This window comes from Oncorhynchus nerka, linkage group LG23 (assembly GCF_034236695.1).
Source record: "Oncorhynchus nerka isolate Pitt River linkage group LG23, Oner_Uvic_2.0, whole genome shotgun sequence".
In the NCBI taxonomy this organism is placed as follows: domain Eukaryota; kingdom Metazoa; phylum Chordata; class Actinopteri; order Salmoniformes; family Salmonidae; genus Oncorhynchus; species Oncorhynchus nerka.
This window is the reverse complement of record NC_088418.1, coordinates 36,579,240-36,605,975: the sequence shown is the minus strand read 5'-3', so window position 1 is coordinate 36,605,975 and position 26,736 is coordinate 36,579,240. Positions and strand designations below refer to the sequence as shown.

At 41.8% G+C, this 26,736-nt stretch overlaps 2 protein-coding genes across 3 annotated transcripts in view; both read left to right on the top strand.

Annotated features, from left to right (window-relative positions):
• Nucleotides 1-17,497, top strand: part of col4a3 (collagen, type IV, alpha 3) — a 107,719-nt gene extending 90,222 nt beyond the window's left edge. Inside the window, exons 42-52 of the mRNA XM_029629846.2 lie at nt 2,000-2,185; nt 2,308-2,438; nt 2,763-2,835; nt 3,190-3,261; nt 5,596-5,721; nt 7,669-7,767; nt 9,484-9,696; nt 9,976-10,153; nt 10,651-10,765; nt 11,626-11,798; nt 12,036-17,497. Coding sequence (XP_029485706.1) covers nt 2,000-2,185; nt 2,308-2,438; nt 2,763-2,835; nt 3,190-3,261; nt 5,596-5,721; nt 7,669-7,767; nt 9,484-9,696; nt 9,976-10,153; nt 10,651-10,765; nt 11,626-11,798; nt 12,036-12,126 — 1,457 coding nt within the window. The 3' untranslated portion in view covers nt 12,127-17,497. The remainder of the gene's footprint in view (nt 1-1,999; nt 2,186-2,307; nt 2,439-2,762; nt 2,836-3,189; nt 3,262-5,595; nt 5,722-7,668; nt 7,768-9,483; nt 9,697-9,975; nt 10,154-10,650; nt 10,766-11,625; nt 11,799-12,035) is intronic.
• Nucleotides 17,498-18,547: 1,050 nt separating this feature from the next.
• On the top strand, nt 18,548-22,592 carry LOC115106774 (somatostatin-2-like). 2 transcript variants are annotated; one of them, XM_029629845.2, is made up of 2 exons: nt 18,548-18,814; nt 22,218-22,592. In XM_029629845.2, exons 1-2 carry the CDS (start codon nt 18,668-18,670, stop codon nt 22,419-22,421), a joined length of 351 nt encoding a protein of 116 aa, XP_029485705.1. In that variant the 5' UTR covers nt 18,548-18,667; the 3' UTR covers nt 22,422-22,592. The 2 variants fall into 2 exon arrangements, with proteins under 2 accessions (XP_029485705.1, XP_064864158.1); XM_065008086.1 differs by lacking the exon at nt 18,548-18,814 and adding an exon at nt 18,921-19,088.
• The last annotated feature ends 4,144 nt before the right edge of the window (nt 22,593-26,736 follow it).

The window sequence follows — 26,736 nt, the reverse complement described above, 5'->3', positions numbered from 1 at the left end:
CAGCCACAAGAGCATTAGTGAGGTCGGCACTGATGTTGGGCAATAAGGCCTGGCTCGCAATCGTCGTTCCAATCCATCCCAAAGGCGTTCAGTGGGGTTGAGGTCAGGGCTCTGTGCAGGACAGTAAAGTTCTTCCACACCCATCTCGACAAACCATTTCTGTATGGACCTCGCTTCGTTCATGGGACATTTTCATGCTGAAACAGGAAAGGGCCTTCCCCAAACTGTTTCCACAACGTTGGAGGCACAGAATCTTTTAGAATGTCATTGTATGCTGCAGCTTTAAATTTCCCTTCACTGGAACTAAGGGGTCTATCCTAAACCATGAAAAACAGCCCCAGACTATTATTTCTTCTCTACCAAACTTTACAGTTGGCACTCTGCATTGTGGCAGGTAGCGTTCTCCTGGCATCCGCCAAACCCAGATTTGTCCATTGGATTGCCAGATGGTGAAGCGTGATTCATCACTCCAGAGAACGCAATTCCACTTCCAAAGTCCAATGGCGGCAAGCTTTACACAACTGCAGCCGACGCTTGGCATTCCACATGGTGATCTTAGGTTTGCGTGCGGCTGCTCAGCCATGGAGACCCATTTCATATAGCTCCCGATGAACAGTTCTTGTGCTAACGTTGCTTCCAGAGGCAGTTTGGAACTCGGTAGTGAGTGTTGCAACTGAGGACAGACAATTTAGATGTCGTGTCTCTGACGATGATAAAATGATATGACATGCTATTTTATCAAATTGATTACCTAACGTTTAATTGATTACATGATTGAATTAAACCATGCAACAATTAAACCATTAATAACCTGGGGTACCACGAAAGCATTAATTTACATAGAGTGGTTATCTCCCGAATCCACTCTCTTAAAGATCTGAATATCTATCAATAGCAGTGAATTATTCATTGTCACCTTATTCAGTCTCATTCTGATGGTCGTAAAGTACTTGGTTATATGCACGAACCCTGGCTAAAAGTTCAATCAGCAATACAAAAATTGGCTTTATTATTTATTTACTAAACGCCTAAATAATCACACAGAATTACATATATATGCACAGGATAGATCATACATCGATTACTAATTATGTCATAAGAAGCCCCATCACAACCGTTTCAGCGTGGTGATCGTCACCTCCACGTGATCTGGTCTCATGTAAATTCCGTTAGATAGAGTAGTCGTTCAACCATTCGCAACCACAGCTCACGCCAGGGTTTGCTTAGTCTAACGTGAATATGGTCACAGGGGGCTTTTGTACTGGGGAAGTGAAGGGCGTGTGTCATCCCTCTCCAACCAATGTCTGTTCACTTGGGCGTGGCCACTGAGTGAGCATAAGTTTACTTATGAAAACAATTCTCTCATTTAGAAGCTAAAATCACATTTCATCTTCTCACAAATAGTTTCATATTTAAACATTTAAATTGCACAACAATTCCATGTGAATCTGATAACTAGAATGTGTAGACTTTCCAAGATACAATTTATGTCGTCCTATCATCAGATATAATGTCCCAGGCAACAACTGATCTGACATCATATTCTTTAAGTGCCAACGGACCCTTTCAACTGGTTGAGAATGGGAAATATTGTTCCATTCCCCAACATTTTGAAGCTACCATAATCTCAATATGTTAACAAAGGGCTTTCCAAGAGTCCATTCTGTAGAGTGGAGAGAAAAGGGGGAAAGGTATTTATGGGGGGGCCATAAACCTCACCCAACAGAGCAACGTCATGACGATAGGATGTAAACCATGTGTTCGTACCAATAATATCTCCTGTCATCTCTGTGCTAGTTAGCGACGTTTGCTCTGTTCAAATAGCATGTTGTTTCGAATGTTAAGACAGTGAAATGGGGTTAGTAAAGTCACCTCAAGGATCAGCAGCTCTGGGTCTCTCAACCTATGGTGCTACCAGATGGTAATGATTCCCTCCCAAGAGTTGAACGCTACAAAAAGATATCCCTTCACTGATCTGTTCATCTGACTGTTTCTGTAGGACTTAAGGGGGATGTGGGGATACCTGGCCGCTTTGGCCCTCCTGGTCCCTCGGGGCTTTTGGGGGACATTGGACCTCCAGGCCCCCCTGGTCCTATGGGACTGTCTGGAAGTCCTGGCCGGGATGGAATGTGCTTTGAAGGGCTAAAAGGAGACCGTGGACAAAATGGTGTCCCTGGACCCCAAGGTGTGTAGGCTGCATCACAAAGGATACCCTCTTCCCTACTTGTGACTAGAGCCGTCTGTTTAATTTTTTTGGCTTCATTGCTTCCATGACCTCTGAGCCTGCTCCCCCCTCTGTGTATTTAGGTATGCAGGGGCCACGGGGACCTCCTGGTCCACCAGGACCTGGCTTTAAAGGAGATAAAGGGAACAAAGGTGCCATGGGTCTCCTGGGTACGCCTGGGTACAGAGGAGACACAGGGGTACAGGGCAGACCGGTGAGTCACACACCACTGATTTACTCACCCATGCTTTAAGGTAGACTCCGTGAGATGACATCATCATAAACGTTGGGCCAACTTCCCACCGATAGCCAGATATCCACATAAATTGTTGCCCCTTCCCAATGTGAACGTGTAACAAGGGAGAGTCCACACATGAAGAGCCGATAATCATAATTCATAAAGATGTAACCTTGCACACAGACACGTGAATAAGGGGTGAAGTTTCCCCTAACTATAAATCTAGTAGCATTTCCCCCTCCCCAATCCTAACCTTAACCAGTAGGATGAATAGGTGCTGAATAGGATGTGTATTCACAGGGTAATGATGGCAGACCAGGTGGTTTGGGAATCAAAGGGGAGATGGGACAGTTAGGAGACATCGGACCAAACGGTAATAACCAATCTGACACCTTATTAACAAACTCCATACTTTCAGAATGTAATTTATGTTACTATACTGTAGGTCAGAGCTGCAACCTTCATCTGGGGAAGGCAATCCATAATGTTACTGTGGCCATCCAAAATTTGACTGTAGTCTCAGACCGCAATACTTGCACAACTCTTAATGACATGCTAACATACTCTAGTCAGCAACTCTTACTGTATAGCAAACATCTCACAACATCCTATACTGTGTTATTTATTTGTGCAGTTATCTTAACTACTAAATCAGTGTCAATGAATCAACCAATGTCCTTTTTATTGTGTTTTTTACAAATATATGACACAATATGTGGTGTTTCAGGTCAGAAAGGAGATGCAGGACCTGCAGGACCTGTAGGTTGCCTTGGACAGAAAGGGCAGTCTGGAGCACCAGGTAGGATGAGCACTCACACCTAGGGTACTGAGTTTTTCCATGGCTGGTCACATGGTCAGTTACGTTGGGCCCTCCAATGGACACGAACTGACCAGGAATTCTGTAAAAATGGCTGCCGTTTTACAGGCTCCTAACCAATTGTGCTATTTTGTGTTTTTTTAAATTGTTGGTAACTTATTTTGTACATAATGTTGACGCTACCATCTCTTATGACCGAAAAGAGCTTCTGAATATCAGAACAGCGATTACTCAACTCGAACTGGACAAAGATGTTTTATTTAATGTGTCTAATGCGAAGGATATAATGCTGCTCGCTCCCAGACAAGGCCCAAATCCCCATCATTCGTATGAAGAAAATAAGGAAATACAGGGCGTGGAGATCAGGGTGCCTTGTGAAAATTTGTCGGTGAGTGGTTAACCCGCCTCTACCATCCGTTCTATTGGCCAACGTGCAATCACTGGAAAATAAACTGGATTAAGCTCCGTTCGAGACGATCTTACCAACGGGTCAATGAAAACTGTCATTTCTTATGTTTCACCGAGTCGTGGCTGAACAACGACGCAAATAATATACAGTTGGCTGAGTTCTCCGCGCATCGGCAGGACAGAACAGCTACGTCCGGTAAGACTAGGGGTGGGGGTGTGTGTCTATTTGTCAATAACAGCTGGTGCACAATGTCTAATATTAAGGTAGTCTCGAGGTATTGGTCACCTGAGGGAGAGTACCTCATGATAAGGTCATAAGCTAACTAGAAAATGCTCATCCAGAAGTGTCTCTCCTAGTGGCCAGGGACTTTAATGCAGGCAAACTTAAATCCGTTTTACTTCATTTCTACCAGCATGTCACATGTGCAACCAGAGGAAAATAAACTCTAGACCACCTTTACTCCACACATAGAGAAGAATACAAAGCTCTCCCTCACCCTCCATTTAGAACATCTGACCATAATTCTATCCTCCTGATTGCTGCTTACAAGCAAAAACTAAAGCAGGAAGCACCAGTGATTCAGTCAATATGGAAGTGGTCAGATGACGCAGATGCTACGCAACAGGACTGTGTTGCTAGCACAGACTGGAATATGTTCATTGGCATTGAGGAATACACCACCTCAATCACCGGCTTCATCAATAAGTGCATCGATGTCGTCGTCACCACAGTGGCCATACGTACATATCCCAACCAGAAGCCATGGATTACAGGAAACATCCGCACCGAGGTAAAGGCTAGAGCTGCCGCTTTCAAGGAGCGGGACACTATTCCGGGGCGCTTATAAGAAATCCCGCCATGCCCTCAGATGAACCATCAAACAGGCAAAGCATCTATACAGGACTAAGATTGCATCCTACTACACCGGCTCTGACGCTCGTTGGTTGTGGCAGGGCTTGCAAACTATTAAGGACTACAAAGGGAAACCCAGCCATGAGCTGCCCAGTGACACGAACCTACCAGCCTTTTATGCTCGCTTCGAGGCAAGCAACGCTGAAGCATGCATAAGAGCACCAGCTGTTCCGAATAACTGTGTGATCACGCTCTTCATAGCAGATGTGAGTCCTTTAAGCGGGGCGGCAGGGTAGCCTAGTGGTTAGAGCATTGGACTAGTAACCGAAAGGTTGCAAGTTCAAATCCCCGAGCTGACAAGGTACAAAATATGTCGTTCTGCCCCTGAACAGGCAGTTAACCCACTAGGCCGTCATTGAAAATAAGAATTTATTCTTAACTGACTTGCCTAGTAAAATAAAGGTAAAAAAAAACAAAAAAAACGGGGCCAGACAGATTACCAAGGACGTGCATTCCGAGCATGCGCTGACCAACTGGCAAGTGTCTTCACTGACATTTTCAACTTCTCCGTGTCAATGTCTGTAATATCTACATGTGTCAAGCAGACCACCATAGTCCCTATGCCCAAGAAAGTGAAGGTTACCTCCCTAAATGACTACCCTAGCCATGAAGTGCTTTGAAAGGCAACACCATCATCCTGGAAACCCCATACCCACTCCAATATGCATACCGCCCCAACAGATCCACAGATGACGCAATCCCAATCGCGCGCCACACTGCCCTTTCCCAGCTGTACAAAAGGAACACCTATGTGAGAATGCTTCTTCGGTTGTCCCCATAGAAGAATACTTTGAAGAACCCTTTTCGGTTCCATGTAGAACACTTTCCCCATAGGAACCCAAAAGTGTTTTTCCTGGAACCAAAACGGGTTCTTCAAAGGATTCTTCTATGGGGACAGCCAAAGCCCTTTTTGGTTCTAGATAGCACCTTTTTTTCCTAAGAAAGTGCAGTTGCACTAAGTGGTTATCCTGAGGTTTGATGGTGCTGTTTTGCAGGGCCTAAGGGGAAAGATGATCTCACAATGGTGGTACTGATCCCCGGAGAACAGGGGCTGCCGGGTGACCTGGGGGGCAGAGGAGAGCCTGGACCCACAGGAGCTCAGGGACGCAACGGACCACCAGGTACATGAATGGATTGTGTGTATGGTGTGGGTGTGAGCTAGTGTGGGTTTGTGTGCATGCATGGCTGTGTGTGTGGGTTTCCTTGAGATGTCTGATGTGTGGATTACTCTCACCCTAAAGCTCTAACACAGCACTCAAATGAATACAAAAGTATACAGTGCATTCGAAATGTATTCAGACCCATTTACTTTTTCCATATTTTGTTACGTTACAGCCACATTCTAAAATGTATTAAATAAAACAATTTCCCCATTAATCTAAACGCAATATCCGATTATGACAAAGTGAAAACAGGTTTTTAGACATTTTTGTCTATAAAAACAGAGATACCTTATTTACATAAGAATTCAGACCCTTTGCTATGAGACTCCAAATTTAGCTCAGGTACATCCTGTTTCCATTGATGATCCTTGAGATGTTTCTACAACTTAATTGGAGTTCACCTGTGGTAAATTCAATTGATTGGACATGATTTGGCAAGGCACACACCTGTCTATTTAAGGTCCCACACATGACAGAGCATTTCAGAGCAAAAACCAAGCCACAAGGACAAAGGAATTGTCCGTAGAGCTCCGAGACAGGATTGTGTCGAGGCACAGATCTACGGAAGGGAACCAAAAAAATGTCTGCAGCATTGAAGGCCCCGAAGAACACAGTGGCCTCCATCATTCTTAAATTAAAGAAGTTTGGAACCACTTGGCCAAACTGAGCAATCGGGGGAGAAGGGCCTTGGTCACAAAGGTGACCAAAAACCCAATGGTCACTCTGACAGATCTCCAGAGTTCCTCTGTGGAGATGGTTGTCCTGTTGAAAGGTCCTCCCATCTCTGCAGCACTCCACCAATCAGGTCTTTATGGTAGAGAGGCCAGAAAGAAGCCACTTGTCAGTAAAAGGCACATGACAGCCCACTTGGATTTTGCCAAAAGCCACCTAAAGGACTCTCAGACGATGGAGAAACAAGATTCTTTGGTTTGATGAAACCAAGATTGAACTATTTGGCCTGAATGACAAGTGTCACGTCTGGAGGAAATCTGGCACCATCCCTACGGTGAAGCATGGTGGTGGCCGCGTCATGCTGTGGGTATGTTTTTCAGGGACTAGGAGACTAGTTAGAATCGAGGGAAAGATGAATGGAGCAAAATACAATGAGATCCTTGATGAAAACCTGCTCCAGAGCGCTCAGGACCTCAGATTGGGCTAAGGTTCACCTTCCAACAGGACAACGACCCTAAGCACACAGCCAAGGCAACGCAGCAGTGGCTTCGGGGCAAGTCTCTGAATGTCCTTGAGTGGCCCAGCCAGAGCCCGGACTTGAACCCGATCAAACATCTCTGGAGAGACATGAAAATAGCTGTGCAACGATGCTCCCCATCCAACCTGATAGAGTTTGAGAGGATCTGCAGAGTAGAATGGGAGAACTCCCCAAATACAGGTGTGCCAAGCTTGTAGTGTCATATCCAATAAATCTGTAATTGTTGTCAAAGGTGCTTCAACAAAGAACTAAGTAAAGGGTCTGCATTCTTATGTAAATGTTATATTTCTGTTTTTATTCTTTTATATAAATGTGCAAACATGTCTAAGAACCTGTTTTTGCTTTGTCATTCTATGGTATTCTGTGTAGATTGAGGGGGAAAACAATTCAATACATTTTAGAATAAGGCTGTAATGTAACAACATGTGGAAAAAGTCAAGGGGTCTGAATACTTTCCGAATGTACTGTACATTATCTATGAAATGCTTGAGTAACTTTGACATTTAAAAAATAATCATGCAGATTTGACGTTTTCAACCATCTGTGATCATGCCTAATCAGTGTGAAATCCACTAACCACTACATAGGTAGATGACACAGTTCCTCATAGGCCTCAAACTAATGTGTATCAAGGATTCACTCATCAGTATTATGTCCAGTTCATCACTGAAGCCATGTGTTATTGTCCCCTGCAGGACTCCCAGGTCCAAAAGGTGTCTTGGGCCTAGATGGGCCAATAGGACTGCCTGGATTCCAGGCAGCCAAGGGAGACAGAGGGTTCCCTGGACCACAAGGTGGGCTTAATGGACAACCTACTAATCAAATGTACAACAAATCATGTGTACAATCACGCAGTACAGTGTACTGCAAGCAGTTAGGCAGTTACACCAGCGGGCCCTGGTGGCATTTAAAATATATATATAAATATATAAATTCTGTATTTCGCAATACATTAATAAAACCAAAAACTTACCTTGAAAGAGTTGCAGTGTTGGATAGCCTTTACCAGCTAGCTAACATAAATAGCATTCCTATCTGTTTGAGTCAGGTTGTTGTGTAGGCTAAATTAGCTGCATTCGTTTGCTAAGTAAGTAAAAGTTCAACTAAGAAGAATTACAGGCCTCTCTCATCTTTTTAAGTGGGAGAACTTGCACAATTGGTGGCTGACTAAATACTTTTTTGCCCCACTGTACATATGAAATGGGTAAAACAGTATTTAAACCTTTTTCTCAAAACAGTGACCCTTTACTCCGTACACTGTTGAAGCACCTTTGGTAGCGATTACAGCATCAAGTCTTCTTTGGTATGACGCTACAAACTTGGCACACCTGTATTTGGGAAGTTTCTTCTCAGCAGATCCTCTCAAGCTCTGCCAGGTTCGATGGGGAGCGTCGCTGCACAACTATTTTCAGGTCTCTCCAGAAATGTTCGATCAGGTTCAAGTCCGGGCTCTGGCTTAGCCACTCAAGGACATTCAGAGACTTGCCCTGAACCCACGGCTGGGTTGTCTTGGCTGTGTGCTTAGGGTCGTTGTCCTGTTGAAGGTGAACCTTCGCCCCAGTCTGAGGTCCTGAGCGCTCTGGAGCAGGTTTTCATCAAGGATCTCTCTGTACTTTGCTCCGTCCATCTTTTCCTCAATTATGACTTGTCTCCCAGTCCCTGCCGCTGAGAAACATCCCCATAGCATGATGCTGCCACCACCTTGCTTCACCGTAGGGATGGTGCCAGGTTTCCTCCAGATGTGACACTTGGCATTTAGGCCAAAGAGTTCAATCTTGATTTCATCAGACCAGAGAATCTTGATTCAGTCTTTAGTTGCACTCCAAGTGGGTGGTCATGTGCCTTTTACTGAAGAGTGGCTTCTGTCTTGGCACTCTACCATAAATGCCTAATTGGTAGAGTGCTGCAGAGCTGGTTGATCTTCTGGAAGGTTCTTCCATCTCCACAGAGGAACTCTAGAGCTCAGAGTGACCATCAGGTTCTTGGTCACCTCCCTGACCAAGGCCCTTCTCCCCCGATTGCTCAGTTTGGCTGGGCAATCAGCTCTACAAAGAGTCTTGGTGGTTCCAAACTTCTTCAATTTAAGAATGATGGAGGCCACTGTGTTCTTGGGGACCTTCAATGCTGCAGAAATGTTTTGGTACCCTTCCCCAGATCTGTGCCACGACACAATCTTGCATCGGAGCTCTGCAGACAATTCCTAAGACCACTGACATGCACTCTGAATTGTGGGACCTTATATATATTATATTTACACAGGTGTGCGCCTTTCCAAATCATGTCCAATCAGTTGAATTTGCCACATGTGGACTCCAATCAAGTTGTAGAAACATCTCAAAAATGTGGGAAAAGTCCAGGTCTGAATACTTTCGAAGGCTCTGTATACCAGAGGCTCCTCATCCATACATGGAATCTTACTTATTATCCCTGAATGGCTCAATTGCAGAGTGCCCAAAAATGTTAAACAGTGTCTGTGAAAAGAGACTAAGTCCATGGGATTGTTTCCTTAGGTATCCAAGGTGAGCAGGGGACTCCAGGAGCCAAAGGCCCCCGGGGCTCTCCAGGTCCTTACTTTGCCGGGCCAATAGAGGACGGCTTCCTATTCACCCGTCACAGCCAGAGGCAGAATGTGCCCCAGTGCCCAGGGGGCAGCAACTTCATCTACTCCGGATACTCCCTCCTCTTCATCAACGGCAACAACAGAGGTCATGGCCAGGATCTGGGTATGAGTACACACACACGTGCATGCGCATCCATGCATGGATGCACATATAAATACATACACATGCACGCATTCACACAAACACACATCCACACGCACACACACAGATATCCAAGATCATACACTATATAACCCAAAGACAGACACACAGTCTCCGGTGAAGAACCCACTCCCTGCCGTTCTGTTTGATAACAGAGCAACGGTTCAGTCTCCTGGATATGCTGCTGTCTGCCCAATAGAAATACATTGATTCTATTTCTCTGGTTTGCCCGCTGTCCAGGTACACTGGGAAGCTGTCTGCCTCGTTTCTCTACCATGCCCTTCTTATTCTGCAACACGGACAGCACGTGCCGCTACGCCTCCCGTAACGACTACTCCTACTGGCTGTCCACGGATGAGGCCATGCCAAGCGACATGGCCCTCATCACTGGTGGTTCACTGGAGAGCTATGTCAGCAGGTGCTGCTCTAGTTTACACTGGTTTGAACAGATTGTCCTAGACATAACACAGGAAGGAACTTGATTTTCACTCCATACGTAAATAAGGGAAATCCCCACTCTGCTGGGTAAAATGCCCCTGAGGGGATGTAATTGAATTAAATTAGGGTTGCAAAATTCTGGTAACTTTTTCCAATATCCAGAAATCCCAGTTGGAATAGTGCGGAATCTTCCGACCAGGATTTTTTGAAAACCTGGGAATTTTGTAAAAGTTATCGCAATTGTGCAACACTGAAGTGAATTAAATGTCATTGACAATTATGCTGGCATGACAAGTTTCCTTGTCTGCCCAAGCATGTTCTTCAGAGTCAATGTGATGTCTGTTTATGAACCGATGTGTACTGTGTATGTATGTACTGTGTATACAGTATGTATTTTTTTAAACTGGCAAATAAAATCAATCAAGCATAGCGTATTTGCACTGTATTATAACTTGGTGGTCTCTCCCTCTCTTTCAGGTGTGCAGTGTGTGAGACCAAAGCAAACATCATCGCTGTTCACAGTCAGACCAACCAGATCCCTGTTTGTCCACGGGGCTGGCTCTCTCTCTGGGCTGGCTACTCTTTTGTCATGGTAGGAACTACAGTCTGAGAAAGAGGAACACTTGTATGGATGGGTTAATTCCGTAGCTGAATGGAATGCAACTACATTTTTACCTGAACAGAATTTTTACCTGATCAGCAAAAACTCAAGGCCAGGAAGAAATCTAGGCCATAGTATAATGGCTGTTAATTAGTAACTGAAAACTATGCTTACTTGCTTATGGTGACGCAATGCCATAGCAATAGAGAGGCTAGAGAAGGGGGCCAGCAACCGGAAGGTTGCTGGTTTGAATCTCATGTCTGATAGGGAAAAATCTGATTGAGAGTGTGCCAGAGGGTTGCTGCCATCAGTGTCCTAGATGCCATCACCTGCCGTTGTACCCGTGAGCAAGGCACTTAACCCCTAAACTGCTCAGCGAGCGCTACTAATCCACCCTCTTCAACCAAGGGCTGGATTCAATCCGTAGTGCTGAAGTTCGGATTTACAGCATGATTCAAATTTAAAGGCAATGTTCCCACGCTAGCGGAGACTGCATTCACAGTTAAATGCTGCATATGTCGGGCTCAATTGGAAATCACCTTTACATTTTGATCGTGCAATCTGTAACGATTCAGAGATATAGATTGAATCGAGACCCAAATATGTGTGTGTGTATATCAGAGGGGCACAGCAGAAGACCAATGTCCATCTTCCGTTCTTCATGGACGCTGCAAGATGCTCCGTTCTTAGACTTGTGTCTCTGCAAATGTTATCCACAAATGTCTATAGGGTGGCATATGTCCAGAGCCTTGGTTTGCAGAGCCTTGGTTTGCAGGTAATAGAGCTCTTCTGCTGAAGATGACATTCTGTCCTATATCATATCATGTAATATATGTCATGTGTGTTCACAGCAAACAGGGGCTGGAGCGGAGGGCTCTGGCCAGCCCCTGGCCTCTCCGGGCTCCTGCCTAGAACAGTTCCGGAAGATTCCCTTCATTGAGTGCCATGGGCGAGGGACATGCAACTACTACACTGACTCCTACAGTTACTGGCTGGCCTCCCTGGACCCCGAAAACATGTTCAGGTAAAACAAGCATAGTTATTCATTATACAGTGCACATTTACCCAAAGTTTTCACTTTATCGAGTACTCTAGTGAGTGCCGTATGCAGACGTTCATATTCATTTGAAAACCATGTCTCAGTTAGTTCAATAATTATATAAGTGATTTTGTGCATACAGCTGCAACATCGCAGCAGAGTACTCATCAATGCATTGCTGTAATGTGGTCTGACGTATGCTCACACTTCTTCCTCCCGCAGTAAACCCAGGCCTCAGACAGTGAAGGGAGACTGCCCGGGTAGTATAGTCAGTCGTTGTCAGGTCTGTATGAAGCAGTGGCAGCGACCCTAAGAGCTAAAGAACTGATGGGGAATGAACTGGAGATGCACCTCCCACTATCAGCCACTGTAGGGCAACAAAGAGACTGATTAATTCTTGCATTTCAATCATGGTGCTTCCTGGGAGACCAAAGGATGTCTCAGTTCTTACAAGTGCTGATCCTCGTTTCCATGTTTCCTCCCCTCCAGTCCTCTCCTCGCCTCACTTTGACGTTTTCAGCAAGGAAAGGAAGAAGGAGAGCGCACAAGAAAACTAGGAAATACTATTGAGATGCAACCCAGTAGTGGCCTCTGCTCAATCTGACGTTTTGTTCTCAGTTTTACGGCTTGTCTGTATTTTGTTTGTATTGTTAAACCACTGGACTGTTTTACGGTAGATGGTCAGTGTGATCCAGGGCTAGATTCAATCAGTTCAGCATTAAGCCGTGATAACCGACAACTGCTTAGCATAATCATGCGATGACGGAGGTGTAACTGCGTTGGAGCCGATGGCACTATCAAATTAATGTTTTTTGATAGCTCCAAAAGTTAATATGTTGTCACATGTGCTAGCAAAGCAGAGGTCCTGGGTTTGAGCCTCAGTGTGAGACAAATCAGGAGGAAGTGGTTCTTGCTAATCAAGCAGTGTGATGTCAGTAGCAGTGGTGGCGTGACCCGGATGCACAGTTGGGCTTAGGTCGACAGCTGGGGTCACTCTCTTTCAAGCGAGTTTAGAAGGGTTGAGGTTGGAAGTTTACATGCACTTAGGTTGGAGTCATTAAAACTTTTTTTCAACCACTCCACACATTTCTTGTTAACGAACTATAGTTTTGGCATCTACTTTGTGCATGACACAAGTAATTTTTCCAACAATTGTTTACAGACAGATTATTTCACTTATTATTTCACTGTATCACAATTCAAGTGGGTCAGAAGTTTACATACACTAAGTTGACTGTAGCTTGGAAAATTTCAGAAAAATGTCATGGCTTTAGAAGCTTCTGTTTGGCTAATTGACATCATTTGAGTCAATTGGAGGTGTACCTGTGGATGTATTTCAAGGCCTACCTTCAAACTCAGTGCCTCTTTGCTTGAAATCATGGGAAAATCAAAATAAATCAGCCAAGACCTCAGAAAAAAAATGTGTAGACCTCCACAAGTCTGGTTCATCCTTGGGAGCAATTTCCAAACGCCTGAATGTACCACGTTCATCTGTACAATAATTCTGAAAAAGCTATCATGAATCCTTCATACATCCTTTGGTTGTTGAAAGCATCTACCCGCTCTGACAACTTAACTTATAAACATTGATAAATCATGTTAAATATAAAGACACAAATAACATTTGTTTTCTTTTGGAATTCATGATTTCAAGCTCAAATGATTGATACCATTGAATACTTGTACAGTAAATGCCTCTTTAACAGCTGGTCCAGGGTAAAATGGTTGTTTAACGCAATGGTAAGGAGTAGGACGGGGGTTGAGAAAGAGATGACCCTAGAACAGATGTTAACAGCAAAATAACCATAACCTTGTTGTGTATTATGCCTGAAAGTACCATGTTCATCTGTACAAACAATAGTACACAAGTATAAACACCATGGGACCACGCAGCCGTCATAGCACTCAGGAAGGAGTCGTGTTCTGTCTCCTAGAGATAAACGTACTTTGGTGCGAAAAGTGCAAATCAATCCCAGAACAACAGCAAAGGACCTTGAGAAGATCCTGGAGAAAACAGCTACAAAAGTATCTATATCCACAGTAAAACGAGTCCTATATCGACATAACCTGAAAGGCCGCTCAGCAAGGAAGAAGCCACTGCTCCAAAACCGCCATAAAAAGCAAGACTACGGATTGCAATTGCACATGGGGACAAAGATCGTACTATTTGGAGAAATGTCCTCTGGTCTGATGGAACAAAAATAGCAGGATGAATTCTGAAGTGTTTAGGGCTATATTATCTGCTCAGATTCAGCAAAATGCTTCAGAACTCATTGGACGGCACTTCACAGTGCAGATGGACAATGACCCGAAGCATACTGCGAAAGCAACCCAACACTTTTTTAAGTCAAAGAAGTGGAATGTTCTGCAATGGCCATGTCAATCACCTGACCTGAATCCATGCATGTCACTTGCTGAAGGCAAAACACCCCAAGAACAAGCAGGAACTGGAAACAGTAAAGGCCTGGCAGAGCATCACCACGGAAGAAACACAGCATCTGGTGATGTCTATGGGTTCCAGACTTCAGGCAACCAAGTATTAAAACTCACAATTTAAGTTATGATTGTTAGTTTGTCCAGTTACTTTTGAGCCCCTAAAATTGGGGGGCTATGTATAAAAATGGTTGTAATTCCTACACGGTTCATACAATAATTTTGACACAACCCTTAAACTAAATATGAAATACTACACTTAAAGCACATATTGATTGTTTCCTTTCAAATCCATTGAGGTGGCGTACAGAGCCAAAATGATGCAAATTGTATCACTGTCAAAATACTTATACCTGACTTGATTATATAAATAATGACACTCAAAAATCATTCAACAAAATAATAAGGATTTATATCAGCCTTATCAAGGTCTGGATTCACACTTTCCAGTGTTTGAACTTGTAATGGCATGGGATGTTTACTAATGCGACTTGGTGTATAAAGTTGGGAGCAGCTTGTGGATTTGACAGCTCCAATGCAATTACACCACCGACACGGCCCTAAACAAAACAAATGATATGCTATGCAGTTGTTGAATATTGTGGGTTAACGCTGAACTGATTGAATCTAGGCCCCAGTCTTTTTTATACATTTGAATGGAAAGTTAACTGCCTGACAAAGTTTCTGACTGCCTGATGGCTCTTGTTGGATGCTATGTAACAAGGAGGAGGAATGCTGTCTTCACACAAAAGTCCAAAATCATACTAAATGTGTTGTGCAAAAGTAAAATATGCACACACAAAAAAGATCTAAAATAATCCACAATTCATGGTGCAAAAGTGAAACATGCTTTTAAAAAGAGTGATCATCTTTTGCACCTTTCCCTCTTTCACATTTAGTCAAATAAAAATATGAATTTCCCTCTGAATCCAGAGATGTTTTGCAGTGTGCATAGCCTCTCCTTCTCCTAACTGCTACTACTGCTCCATTACCTACAGCATGCTGACTGAACACATTTTGGCTGGGCAGAAACAACTTTTTCTCATGACTGGATACACATTTGAATGAAAAGTTAAGATTGAATTCCACCACTTCATTATCTCCAGCACCATACCACATATGTGCAAACGGCACGTTTTACGGTCTGTAGTAAAATGATAAGAAGAAAAGGTCCTAAGAAAGTGCCACATGATGATGTCATCAACAGTAAAAAGTAATAATGTTGTTGTAAATAATGAATATACGTTTAAAAGTGGTGGAATTCCACTTTAACTGTCTGGCCAGTTACCTGATGGCCTGTTTGTTTGTTGAATGTTATGTTGTCCATTGGGTGCTATGAGTATGCTAGCAATCTGGTAGAAGATTGGTACCTTATTGGGGGTACCTTACCCCCAAAGCTAATCTTAACCATTAGGGGGATGAAAGAAGATGATCAGTCAGTTACAGATCAGCCGTTAAGGCCAGACAGCTGAACTAGGATCAGTTTTGATATCTGTAATTGAGTTTTGAGGGAAAAGCATTATCATTTCACTTAAAGCCAGCAAGTATAATGCACTGTCATAAAAAATATATGATACTCTAACAATATCTTAGTAGCATCTCAGTGATCCTGAGTTATTAACAATATTTTTGAGTCACATAGAAAGATTGAACAGATGTATCTGTATAAAAGATTGAGAGCCAATACATGCTTATAAAAAGTCATAATGCATTATACCGACATAAGTAAAGTATTACCAAAAAAGCATTTAGCAATGAAACGTGTCGCTCATATCACTAGATCTGATTTCATTAGAAGTTCTTAGTAACTTTATCTTACATTTCTAAACACTGTAGTTGGTTGAATACTGCTGTATACCCACAATGGACATAGAGCAATTATGTTGTAATAATCACTTTGTCAGGGAGATATTGAATAATATGATTAAGCATTTGTTAACATGCTCTCAACTTGGCCCTTTAAAAAGATTGAGCTTAAGTGTAGTATTTATATGGAGAGATACAGTTATCATTATTTCACTGTCCATTGGCGTGTTGCATAAAATTCAATTTAGACTCTTTCTATGTATTCTTTCCAATGGAACCATGGCCACTGTGTTGATCACTTTTAATACCAAAGTGAGTAGGCTATGCATTTCCATTTTATCTGTACAATAATATCACCTTGGTTTCCTTATAGCTTTCCAATGTTGTGCCTTGCCTCCAGCCTTTTAACTGACATAGTGTACCAAGTGCTTCCTTGCTTTTCAAACAAAATATTGTACTGTACTTGACACGAACAAAAGCAATTCAGATAAATACCCAGAAAAGTGTTGTCTTAATGAATTAGTGGATACTGTTGCACTCTTTTGTATAACCTATGTACTTCATTAACATTGTGTTCCGATGCTCATTTCTGTGTGGTGAATGTTGTCAGCCTTGAGTTGAATGGTTTTCTGTTCCAGGAGGTGCTAAATTAACACAAAGGTACAGGAATGACTTAACTTTCTGCCATACTACTGTGTATATCATCTACTGTATCATCTTAATTTATCTCAGCAAGAAGCATAGGGGTATGATAACTTAAACTGCCATGTATAACTGTGCATGGAAATGAACTCAAAGGTCGCTCTTGTTATTCTGTATTGCAAGCAGCAGCCACATGTATTAAACAAATAAGGGTTTCAGACCCCATTGCATGCCCAATGGTTTTCCCTCAATGGTTCTAATGAACCGAAACAGTTCAGAATGGAATCTGTCTGGGTTCATCACACCTGTCTGTGTGTTTTCTGTGCATGCTTGCGTGCTGTGGTGGAAATTATTTCTGCATGTGAAAGACAAGCCTGGCTTCTCCCCTCTCTGGGTACCAGGTGACTGAGCCCCGCTGAGGGAGGAAGTGCAACTGCCAACACCAGAGTCCAAAGGGATACATTCTAATAACAAGCATATCATATAAGCATATTATCCGGATAAGACATCTTAATTATCTATGTTACCTAACTAATTCTGATTATTCCGCCACAGTGCGATTGTGCGTGTGTGTGTGCGTGCATGTGGGTCCGATGCAAATGTTCTGTGCCGTTGAAATGCTGCAACCCATAAATGTAATTTACATGTCCTTTTAACAAGCCTCAAGCTCTGCTATACCATTAATCATACAGTTGTACAGTTAATCTGTAATTTCCAAGCTCAATCGTGTAGTTGTAACACAGTTAGAGAAATGTAAGTAGGCATGACAATATTTAATTGTAATAAATGAGTGTTCATTTTTCCCTGCTAGTTTATATTGTTGACATTCAATGAGTTTTTATGAAGAAGTATACTATTGTGTTTTTTTCCTCATCAAAATTGCAATAATGTCGTCTACCAGCTGCAATTAAGCCTGGGGATGAGGGTTAAAATTGCATTGACAACGTCCGGCAAAACTTATTGTAGTTTACGTCTGTAATCCATGGCCACAGGGGAGCAGTGAAGAGCTACAGTAAAATTTAACACAGTGGCAATATCTACAGTATGATGCAGCCTTTTGTGCAAATAAGCAGATATTTCAGCATAAACTGAAATAACTCTTATAGAAAAATATGTATCCTATTAATTAGATTGAGTCTGATATAAAACATTTGGTTTTATTCCAAGACATTCTATGTAATGCTGTCTGAGGGATATCAGACAGACAGCACTCAGTCTATTATTCCTTTCAGAATAGGCTTTTACAAATATGCAAATCACACTTCAACAAAATACATATCCACAATCCTGTATGCAAGTGCAACGGTAGGGTTTATACAATGTTTACCTCGTAATTCTTGGAAACTGTGTTAACCATTGCAAACTAAATTATGTTAATATTGTATGTAAACCAAGCTTAATCAGTTGATTTTACTGATCCCACAATGGCAATATATGTTGGTAATTAATTAACCCACCAAAAATCTGCTAGAGGAATCTTTTGTTTGGCAGTCTTCCGTGATGTCATCACGTAAGTTTAATATTTTAAACTTAAGTGTTGACTCCTGCTTCCTGTTTATAAAGGCTTTTAATGAAGCAGACATTTTCTGGTTGTATTTGACTTAGATTAGCCGTGTGTGCTAAATCCATATTGGCTAACTGTTTTATTGTCGCGCCTCCATATTAAATCAACACGTCTCAGAGGAGCTGCCTTTGTGACGAAAAGAAAGCAGCCAGTGTTTCTAAGTGGTTTACAACACTGCATTCCATCATCGCCGGGCAGCCCCCCACGCCCTGACAGGCCACTTGTCACTTAACCCAGCAAGCAGAGTGATGAGCTGAGAGGGCAAGCTCTTTATAAGAGCCCCACAGAACCCCCATCAACAGTACCAGGCCTGCTCCATACCGACTGATCCAGATCCAGCATAGCCCGGTCCAGCTCAGCTCGTCTCACCGCGTCTCATCCCTGCAAACAAAACCCAGCTCTGTTGGAGATGAAGGTCTGCCGAATCCACTGTGCCCTGGCCCTGCTGGGTTTGGCCCTGGCCATTTGCAGCCAAGGAGCCGCCTCGCAGCCCGACCTGGACCTCCGTAGCCGCAGACTCCTTCAGAGGGCTCGTGCCGCTGGCATTGCCACACAGGTATGCAGCCTACGGCACTGGCACACACCACAGGCGGCTGGTGACACCTTCATTGGGGGGAACGGGCTCATAGTAATGTCTGCAATGGCATAAATGGAACGGTATCAAACACATTGTTTCCATGTGTTTAATACCATTCCATTCACTCCCCTCAGCAGCCTCCTGTGGCCCACACATACCAAACAAAGAGGGCTCAAAAGAAGGAGGAGGTCCATACCAGAATAAACAGGACAGCTACGTTATTGCGCTCACAGGATTACACTATTCAAGTGAGGTGAGGTGTTCACGCAGATAGCATGCACTGCTTGTGTCATGACACAAAATAATGTGTACAGTAGGGTACAACTCACACAACTATTCAGGAACACCACTAATGACACTATGAGAACATGAGAATGTGTCATTAGTAAAACAGGTACAGCATAGTCCACACTGTAACATACAGTACACTGCCCTTTGCTTCACAGTGGAACAGACTTACACACAATTCCACAATGGAATTCAGTTAAACAGTCTGTGCTCAGGTTATCACATTCTCAGACACAAACTATACACATACTAGGGCATAGACTCACTACAGCTAACAGGTCTGGTGTACCTCTTTAATCAGGCAAATTCAAATCTGGACCTCAAATCAGTTCTACGGTTGATTTTCATTATTCCTCTCTAAACAAGGACTGATTTAGACCCGGGACACAAGTTGGGTGCAAATAATTATCAGGTTGAACAGAAGACCAGCAGCATGCAGGACCTCCAGGCTCAGATTTGATTACTCCTGGACTACAAGTAATAACTTCAGTTGTCATGCCAAAACATGCAAGTGTGAATGGGGTCTGATAGTTATATACAGTAGAAGTGCTGTTTTAGTTATATACTGTTATTGTATACAGAACTCCCATCCCATAAGTATTTTCTCTCATTCTTGTGTTGAAGACATGATTTGGAATGGTTTGGTTAAGGTCATTGTTGGTAGACAGAGTCAACACACTCTCTAAAAGGACCCACTAGGCATAAACTGGTTGAATCAACTTTGTTTCACTGTAATTTGTCAATGTCTTGTGATGTGGAATCTACATGGGAAAATGCACTGGATTTTTAAAAAGTCAACGTAAACTGTTGTTTTGAGGGTGATATTTCAACCACAGGATTATGTCATCATGGTAATCAATTAAATTAAATGTTGCCCATTGAGCGCAATCAATTAAATGTTATTTAAAGTGCATTTAAAATTTGATTTGATTTAGTCATATTCTTTAAGTTAGATTTTAGTTTGAGATGGAAATGTGAATCCAACATATCAATTATTAATTTGTAGACAAACTGGAATGAAAGTCTGTGGCACAGGTGGAACTATCCAAGCAGAATTTGCATCTCCTTCAAATGTTGATATTTGGTTGTGTTGACAAACAAACACAATTCAATATCACCTTTGAAATACAATAGACAGCCTATTAACTTGTCGACAAATTATATGTTGAATTTACGTCTCCAATTTGAAGAATTTGATTAAACCAGTGGCTCAGATTTCCTTTAAGCTGTATTTTGTTGCATTGTAAACCAAACACAATTCAGTATTACTTTTGTAATTACAGTGAATAGCCCAAAGTTAAGGCTATCTTACAAACTAATGTAACATTTAACCTTAACATGAGTAAAACATCCATGGCCACATTTTGAGGTTACTGTAGCTATAAATATCTATGTAATTATATAAAGTATGCATGTTCAAGATAGCATGCATAGGTCTTCGCAGGTCTGTGGTGATTTTGCTAAAAAAATTGCTATAATATTCTGAGCAGAATCTAGAACGGCATTGATCACTTACTTGCACCATGTACTTTTAATGTAATCTCAACTGCAATCCAGGTAATTTGGTTCTGCTATTAGATGAAGCACAGTGATACATTAATCTGATGTATGAATAAACAACATTTCTGACATTATATTCCCATTTGAACTTTGCTGTGCTTTTAAATGGTTGAAAGAGCAGTTATAGACACTTAGGTGACAACCCGAACAAAAATCAGACATTGTTTTTCCATTGGAATTTGGTGTGCTTTTAGATGGTTGAAATCATAGTGTTAATACATTGGAAATTCAACACATTTTGGGCTTTGGGTGAGTGAGTTGGAATCTCATTGATCACTGTCTCAATTACCCAATTATCCAAGTTGAAATGATGTGGTGTGCCCAGTAGGGAGTTTGTATCTCTTAGTTCATTCTGTGTCACAGACACATCCATCTGCATAGAAGACACTGTGAAAATGCAGTTGTTACATGTAATAGGGGTGTGAACTCCAATAGACAATGATATTTCTCAAGAAGGAGATTTCCATCATTCCCTCCTATGACTGACAATCACATCTGTCTGAATGCCACTTTCTCATACTAATGACTCACTAGTTTAAGGTCATTGACTGCTCACCCAGACAGTGCATATTGCAGCACCTCATCTAGAACGTTTCTCATTTTACATGAAAAAGTCACTGGAACTGTTTGTATGCTGTTGTGTGTTTTTGTACACACAACAGTTATCTGTTCTCAATTATCTGTTGATGGAAAACAAATCTTTCTCTATCCACCCCTTCATTTTCTAGTCAATCAGTTGGCTGGATCAGTGTGCTACAGCAATGCTTTCGTTCTCTGTGCAGATAGGGCTGATTCCGATTTAGGAATATAAGCCTTTCCTACGCACATCTAAGCATTTGGTTTTCAGACTTACCTTATTCAGACGCGTAACGAGTTCTGCAGGTGTGGCTACTATTTTGATTTGTTTTACCTTGTGCACTCTGAATAAATGTAATTCAACCGCTGAAAACCCTCCCACTTGCTGGCCAACAAATGGTCAGTATATTTATCTTCAGTCATCCCTTTAAATACGGTGTACCTTTTAATGATCATTTCGTTGACAAACTCAATAGAATACATTGAGAGAACGGGTTTAGAATCTATGCATCTTTGTCTCACAAAATATATAGATTCATAAAAAATACAGTGGTTTGATTCATTCCTTATCTGTAGATACACCTCCACCACATCTTCTTTTCTTAGATCTCCACTCCGAATAAATAGCAAGTGAATATCATGCTATTCTCATGCTTAAATTCAAGGTCAGAATACGCACATAGAGAAAAGTGCATAAAAACCAGCGCTTAACTGAGGTCGGAATCGGGGCCATAATGAGACAAGAAAACTAACACTGACTGCCTTAATGTGGAGGTGACTACATTTGTGTGTGTCTGTGTGTGTTTGTGCACACACATGAGATTCGCTTTGTGTGAGTGTATTTTGCTGTATGTGTACCTGTAGGTTTGTTTTTGCTGTTGTTGATATTAGCTTGTGCCGATGTGTATATGTGTCTGTTTATATTTTCCCAAAGTATGTGTGTCTTTCCTGCATGTAGGAGTGGAGTAAGCGAGCGGTGGAGGACATTATATCCCAACTGTCCTTGCCTGAGGCCCAGGAAAGTGAGGTGTCCCCAGCGGGGGCTAAAGAGGACCTGCGTGTGGAGCTGGAGCGCTCAGTGGGCAACCCCAACAACCTTCCCCCCCGTGAGCGCAAAGCCGGCTGCAAGAACTTCTACTGGAAGGGCTTCACTTCCTGCTGAGGGAAGAATAAACCGACCACCTTATGACATGACGCTGCCAATCACGTCACACCGCCAACTTACACCTGACGAATGCAGCCAATCAACAGTTAGCTGTGCCCGATGACGGTTCTTGAAATCAACAGAATGATGTACCTGTCTAATTTGTGAAATAAAGATAAAATAATTTAATTTCAGTGGGTCAGTTCTTTGATAAACTCTTATTTGTATTACCAAAGAAAAGTTTTGGTTGACATGCCCTATTAATTTATGCATGCATCTAGTACTGGCTGATGTAACACACTGACAAATACAGTCACACGCAAACACTCACACTAACACTAGGCTAGTGAATGGCCAATCCTTAAAAAGGGCTTTAGTATTTGATATACCCCTACTTGAGGTTGAACTAAACACAATCATGTTTTTTCACATATTTAATGTCTCCCATTTTTTAAATGGATGGTTGTAAATGGATGGTTGTAAATAAATATTTTACTGCAACAGTGGTTAAATTGATAGATATTCTGTCACATCCAATATCAAAACATGCAGGGGGGCACATAAGCTCATGTAACCCAATATTACAAGCTCAAGATATTGCTAAAATGTGGAATACAAGTTGTCAGTTGCCTACACTACAAACACAAATAAACAGCATTAGGATATCTTAATGCACCCTGGAAATACACTATATACAGTACTTGTAAACACAGAGATACAATAGGTGGAAATATCAACTATGAATATTTATGTTGAATGTAAGTTTTACATTTTAGTAGGTTTTAGTAGGTGATTAATAGACACTTTCCAAGTAAAAATTGCTCTCATTTAGTGCTGTATGGTGCTGCTTGACAAACATGCAGTTAAACATGTATGTTGAGGCTACTGTAATCTAATCGGCTGTAAGGAAAACAAGTGGGCTAAGAGTGGAAACTGTCATTTTATATGTTCCACCTCTTGCAGTTAAGTTAGGGGGCCCCCCTAGATTTGACTACAAATCCATTGTGGCGTCCAAAATCCAATATGGCGTCCACAATACCATTAAATTGTGGTTTAATCACCTGTATATGTTTTAAATGAGAGACATCGCTCAAATTTGTGTACTGTACTTAATACTATTTTTAACTCAGCTATGTTGGTAATCCAATAGGCCTTCCAGAATTATACTCAAACACTATTGCCTGGATATAGAAAAGGCAGCAGAAGTATTCCAAGTCACAAGCCTCTGAGGATTTTATATAAGCATGGCCTTATTTCGATTTAAGCAATAAGGCCCGAAGTGGTGTGGTATATGTCCAATATACCACGGCTAAGTTCTGTTCTTCAACTCAACGCAACGCGGAGTGCCTGGATTACAGCCCTCAGCCGTGGTATGTTGGCCATGTACCACAAACCCCCGAGCTACCTTATTTCTATGAGAAATTGGTTACTTACGTAACTAGAGCAGTAAAAATAAATGCTTTGTCATACCCGTGGTCAGCCAATCAACATTCAGTGCTCGACCCACCCAGTTTATACAGTTTATACCATGGCGTTGTTGAATACTTTTTTCCTATTGGCTTGTAGGGCATGCTAGAGCATCCATTATTTCGCTATAACGCACGGTATATTTGCATGGTAGAATTCAATGACTGTAGTTTATTCTTACATGTTCTATGTTTGAGCTGCTTTTGAAAGCAAAAGTGGAATTGAAAATTTTTTGGATTGTTGAATTGGTTAGCTAAACTAGCAGGATTGTTTGTTTGGTTACTACGGCAACTACTGTAGCTATCTAGTAAACTTGCTAGCTACTTCAGTGGATGTTGAACACATTTCTCCTGGCAAATATGTTAATTTATAGCCATGGTATAAAAAGGATAATGGGGCAACGTCATTCATTATTTTCCATAGAACGCATAGCCTCTCGTTGATTATCCCTTACACATTGGATGACTGTCATTCATATTCCATTTACCCAGCTCAATGTAACATGGATCGGTTTAGGCTACTACATGATACTAAAAATTTTCCTAAACCCATCATGAGATTGCTCCAACCTAGATTATGAATGAAAGTTTACAACGTAGGTGCATAAGATTGAGAGAAATTTGAGTAATCAAAGTGACAGACATTCTGCTACCTAAGAATAGTAAAGCCCCCTTTACTGGCTCAAATAGTTGACCAATCAGCCTGTTACCAACTCTTTGTAAACCGTTGGAAAAAATTGTGTTTGACCAGATACAATGATATTTTACCCCAAAAAATTGTTGGGAAGACAATTCTACAAGCACAGCACTTACACAAATTAGTGAGGATTGGCTGAGAGAAATTGATGATAAAAAGATTGTGGGGGCTGTTTTGCTAGACTTCAGTGAGGCTTTTGATATAGTCTACTTGTCACACCCTGACCATAGTTTGCTTTGTATGTTCTATGTTTTGTTTGGTCAGGGTGTGATCTGAGTGGGCATTCTATGTTGGATGTCTTGTTTGTCTGTTTCTGTGTTTGGGCCTGATATGGTTCTCAATCAGAGGCAGGTGTTAGTCATTGTCTCTGATTGGGAGCCATATTTAGGTAGCCTGTTTTGTGTTGGGTTTTGTGGGTGATTGTGACTGTCTTTGTGTTTGTTACACCAGATAGGGCTGTTTTCGTTTTTTCACGTTTCTTGTTTTTGTATATTGTTCTATTGTCATCTTTATTAAAGATGTATCAAAATAACCACGCTGCGTTTGGTCCGCCATTCTTCAACAGAAGAATCCTGTGACACTACTGCTGGAAAACCCTAGGTGTTATGGCTAGGGCTGTTGCGGTGACCATATTACCGCCATACCGGCAGTCACGAGTCATGAAGGCTGTCAAATTCCAGGATAATTCTCCGAGCTCTGATGCTGCTGCTGGTCATTAGTAGTCTACCAAACTTGCTAACTGCCTGATACTCAGCACTCTATTGTCCCTCTAATCACGCTGACATCAATGCAAATGTGATCAAAAATCTAATCAAACACTTCATGAGCGCCCATGAGCTCAAGTTGCGCAACATTTCTATAGGCTATACAATTGCGCGAGAAAGAGTTATGGCCTCTACTAAAAACAGGAGGATCCCATCAGCTTTCTAGGCCTACTTTATTTATTTCTCAACTTTCCCAATATGAAGCACATTGCTTATATTTACAACAGGAGTATAGCCTACCTGACTGGCATGAAAATGAACCACACGAAATGCGCATAGATGACATGTATTTTTTCCCGCTGCCACTGTTTCGATACAGGTGCATGATAATGGTACATTCTAAATCAAAACAAATTTAACACAGAAAATATTTTGTATGTGTCAAGACAATTGTCAAGACTTCCGCCAAAGTCGGTCCCTCTCCTTGTTCGGTTGGCGTTGGGAGGTCGACGTAACCGGCTTTCTAGCCACCATCTTCCATTTGTTCTGTCTTTGTCTTATCACACCTGGCTTCACTCAATCAATTACTTGTTTATTATTTAAACCCCTATTTTCCATGTTGTATTTGTGAGTGATTGTTTCTTGTATGTTCGGTCCATCATGGTGTGCTCATGTTGTTACGTGTTGTCATTTTTGAGTAATAGTATGTTGATTACTCATATTTGCTGTCCTGCGCCTGACTCTCTACACCAGCTACACATAGGACCCTTACGACAATACTAAATCAAGAATAGTCTGATGGGTAACAATATTAGCCTATCAATTGTGAAGCCTAGACCATAGGCCTATAGTTTCGATAAGGTTTGTATCACAACTAGAGTGGCCAATTAACTTCTTAAAAGTTAGCACATTAATCCGCTTTAGAAGGAGTGTACATAAGCAGCTTTGAGTTTCAAGTTTGGGGGAGATCATTTTCACCTTAAAAATTCACATTCATAATAAAAGCCTTACATGCATAATTGCATTTGAGGTCACTTTGGATAATGATGTTTTCCACTAATGGAACATTTGCGTTTATAGCCTACTACCATGTGCACATTATAATTGCTCCGCTTATAATGTGAAGAAGTAGCCTAATAGATTATCAACATTTTAAGCTAAACGTTCTGATCTGTTGCTTCAGCTACATTGCGTACAAAGGTTTTTGGGGATTCTATTGGTTGTATTAATTTGGCATCTATCGCATCCCACCACTGTCCCAGACCATGTTTTTAATATTTATTTCTCGCACAGAATAGGTTGACTTTTGTACTATGGGGGATACTAGGCTAGTGACATAGGCTAGTGCTTTTGCTGTTCGTTATGCCTATTCATCTTGTTGGCTGACGAAAAGTAAAAGTGGACAGTTCTTTCAATATATTCAATATGCACCTCAGAATTGGAAAAGGACACACGCAGTTTGGTTC

Bases quoted from the DNA above. Each gene is read 5' to 3' on its own strand.
- LOC115106774 (XM_065008086.1), top strand. From the start codon at position 18,936: ATGTGTTTAATACCATTCCATTCACTCCCCTCAGCAGCCTCCTGTGGC. The intron at 19,089-22,217 runs GTGAGGTGTTCA...TCCTGCATGTAG, and splicing joins GATTACACTATTCAAGTGAG to GAGTGGAGTAAGCGAGCGGT.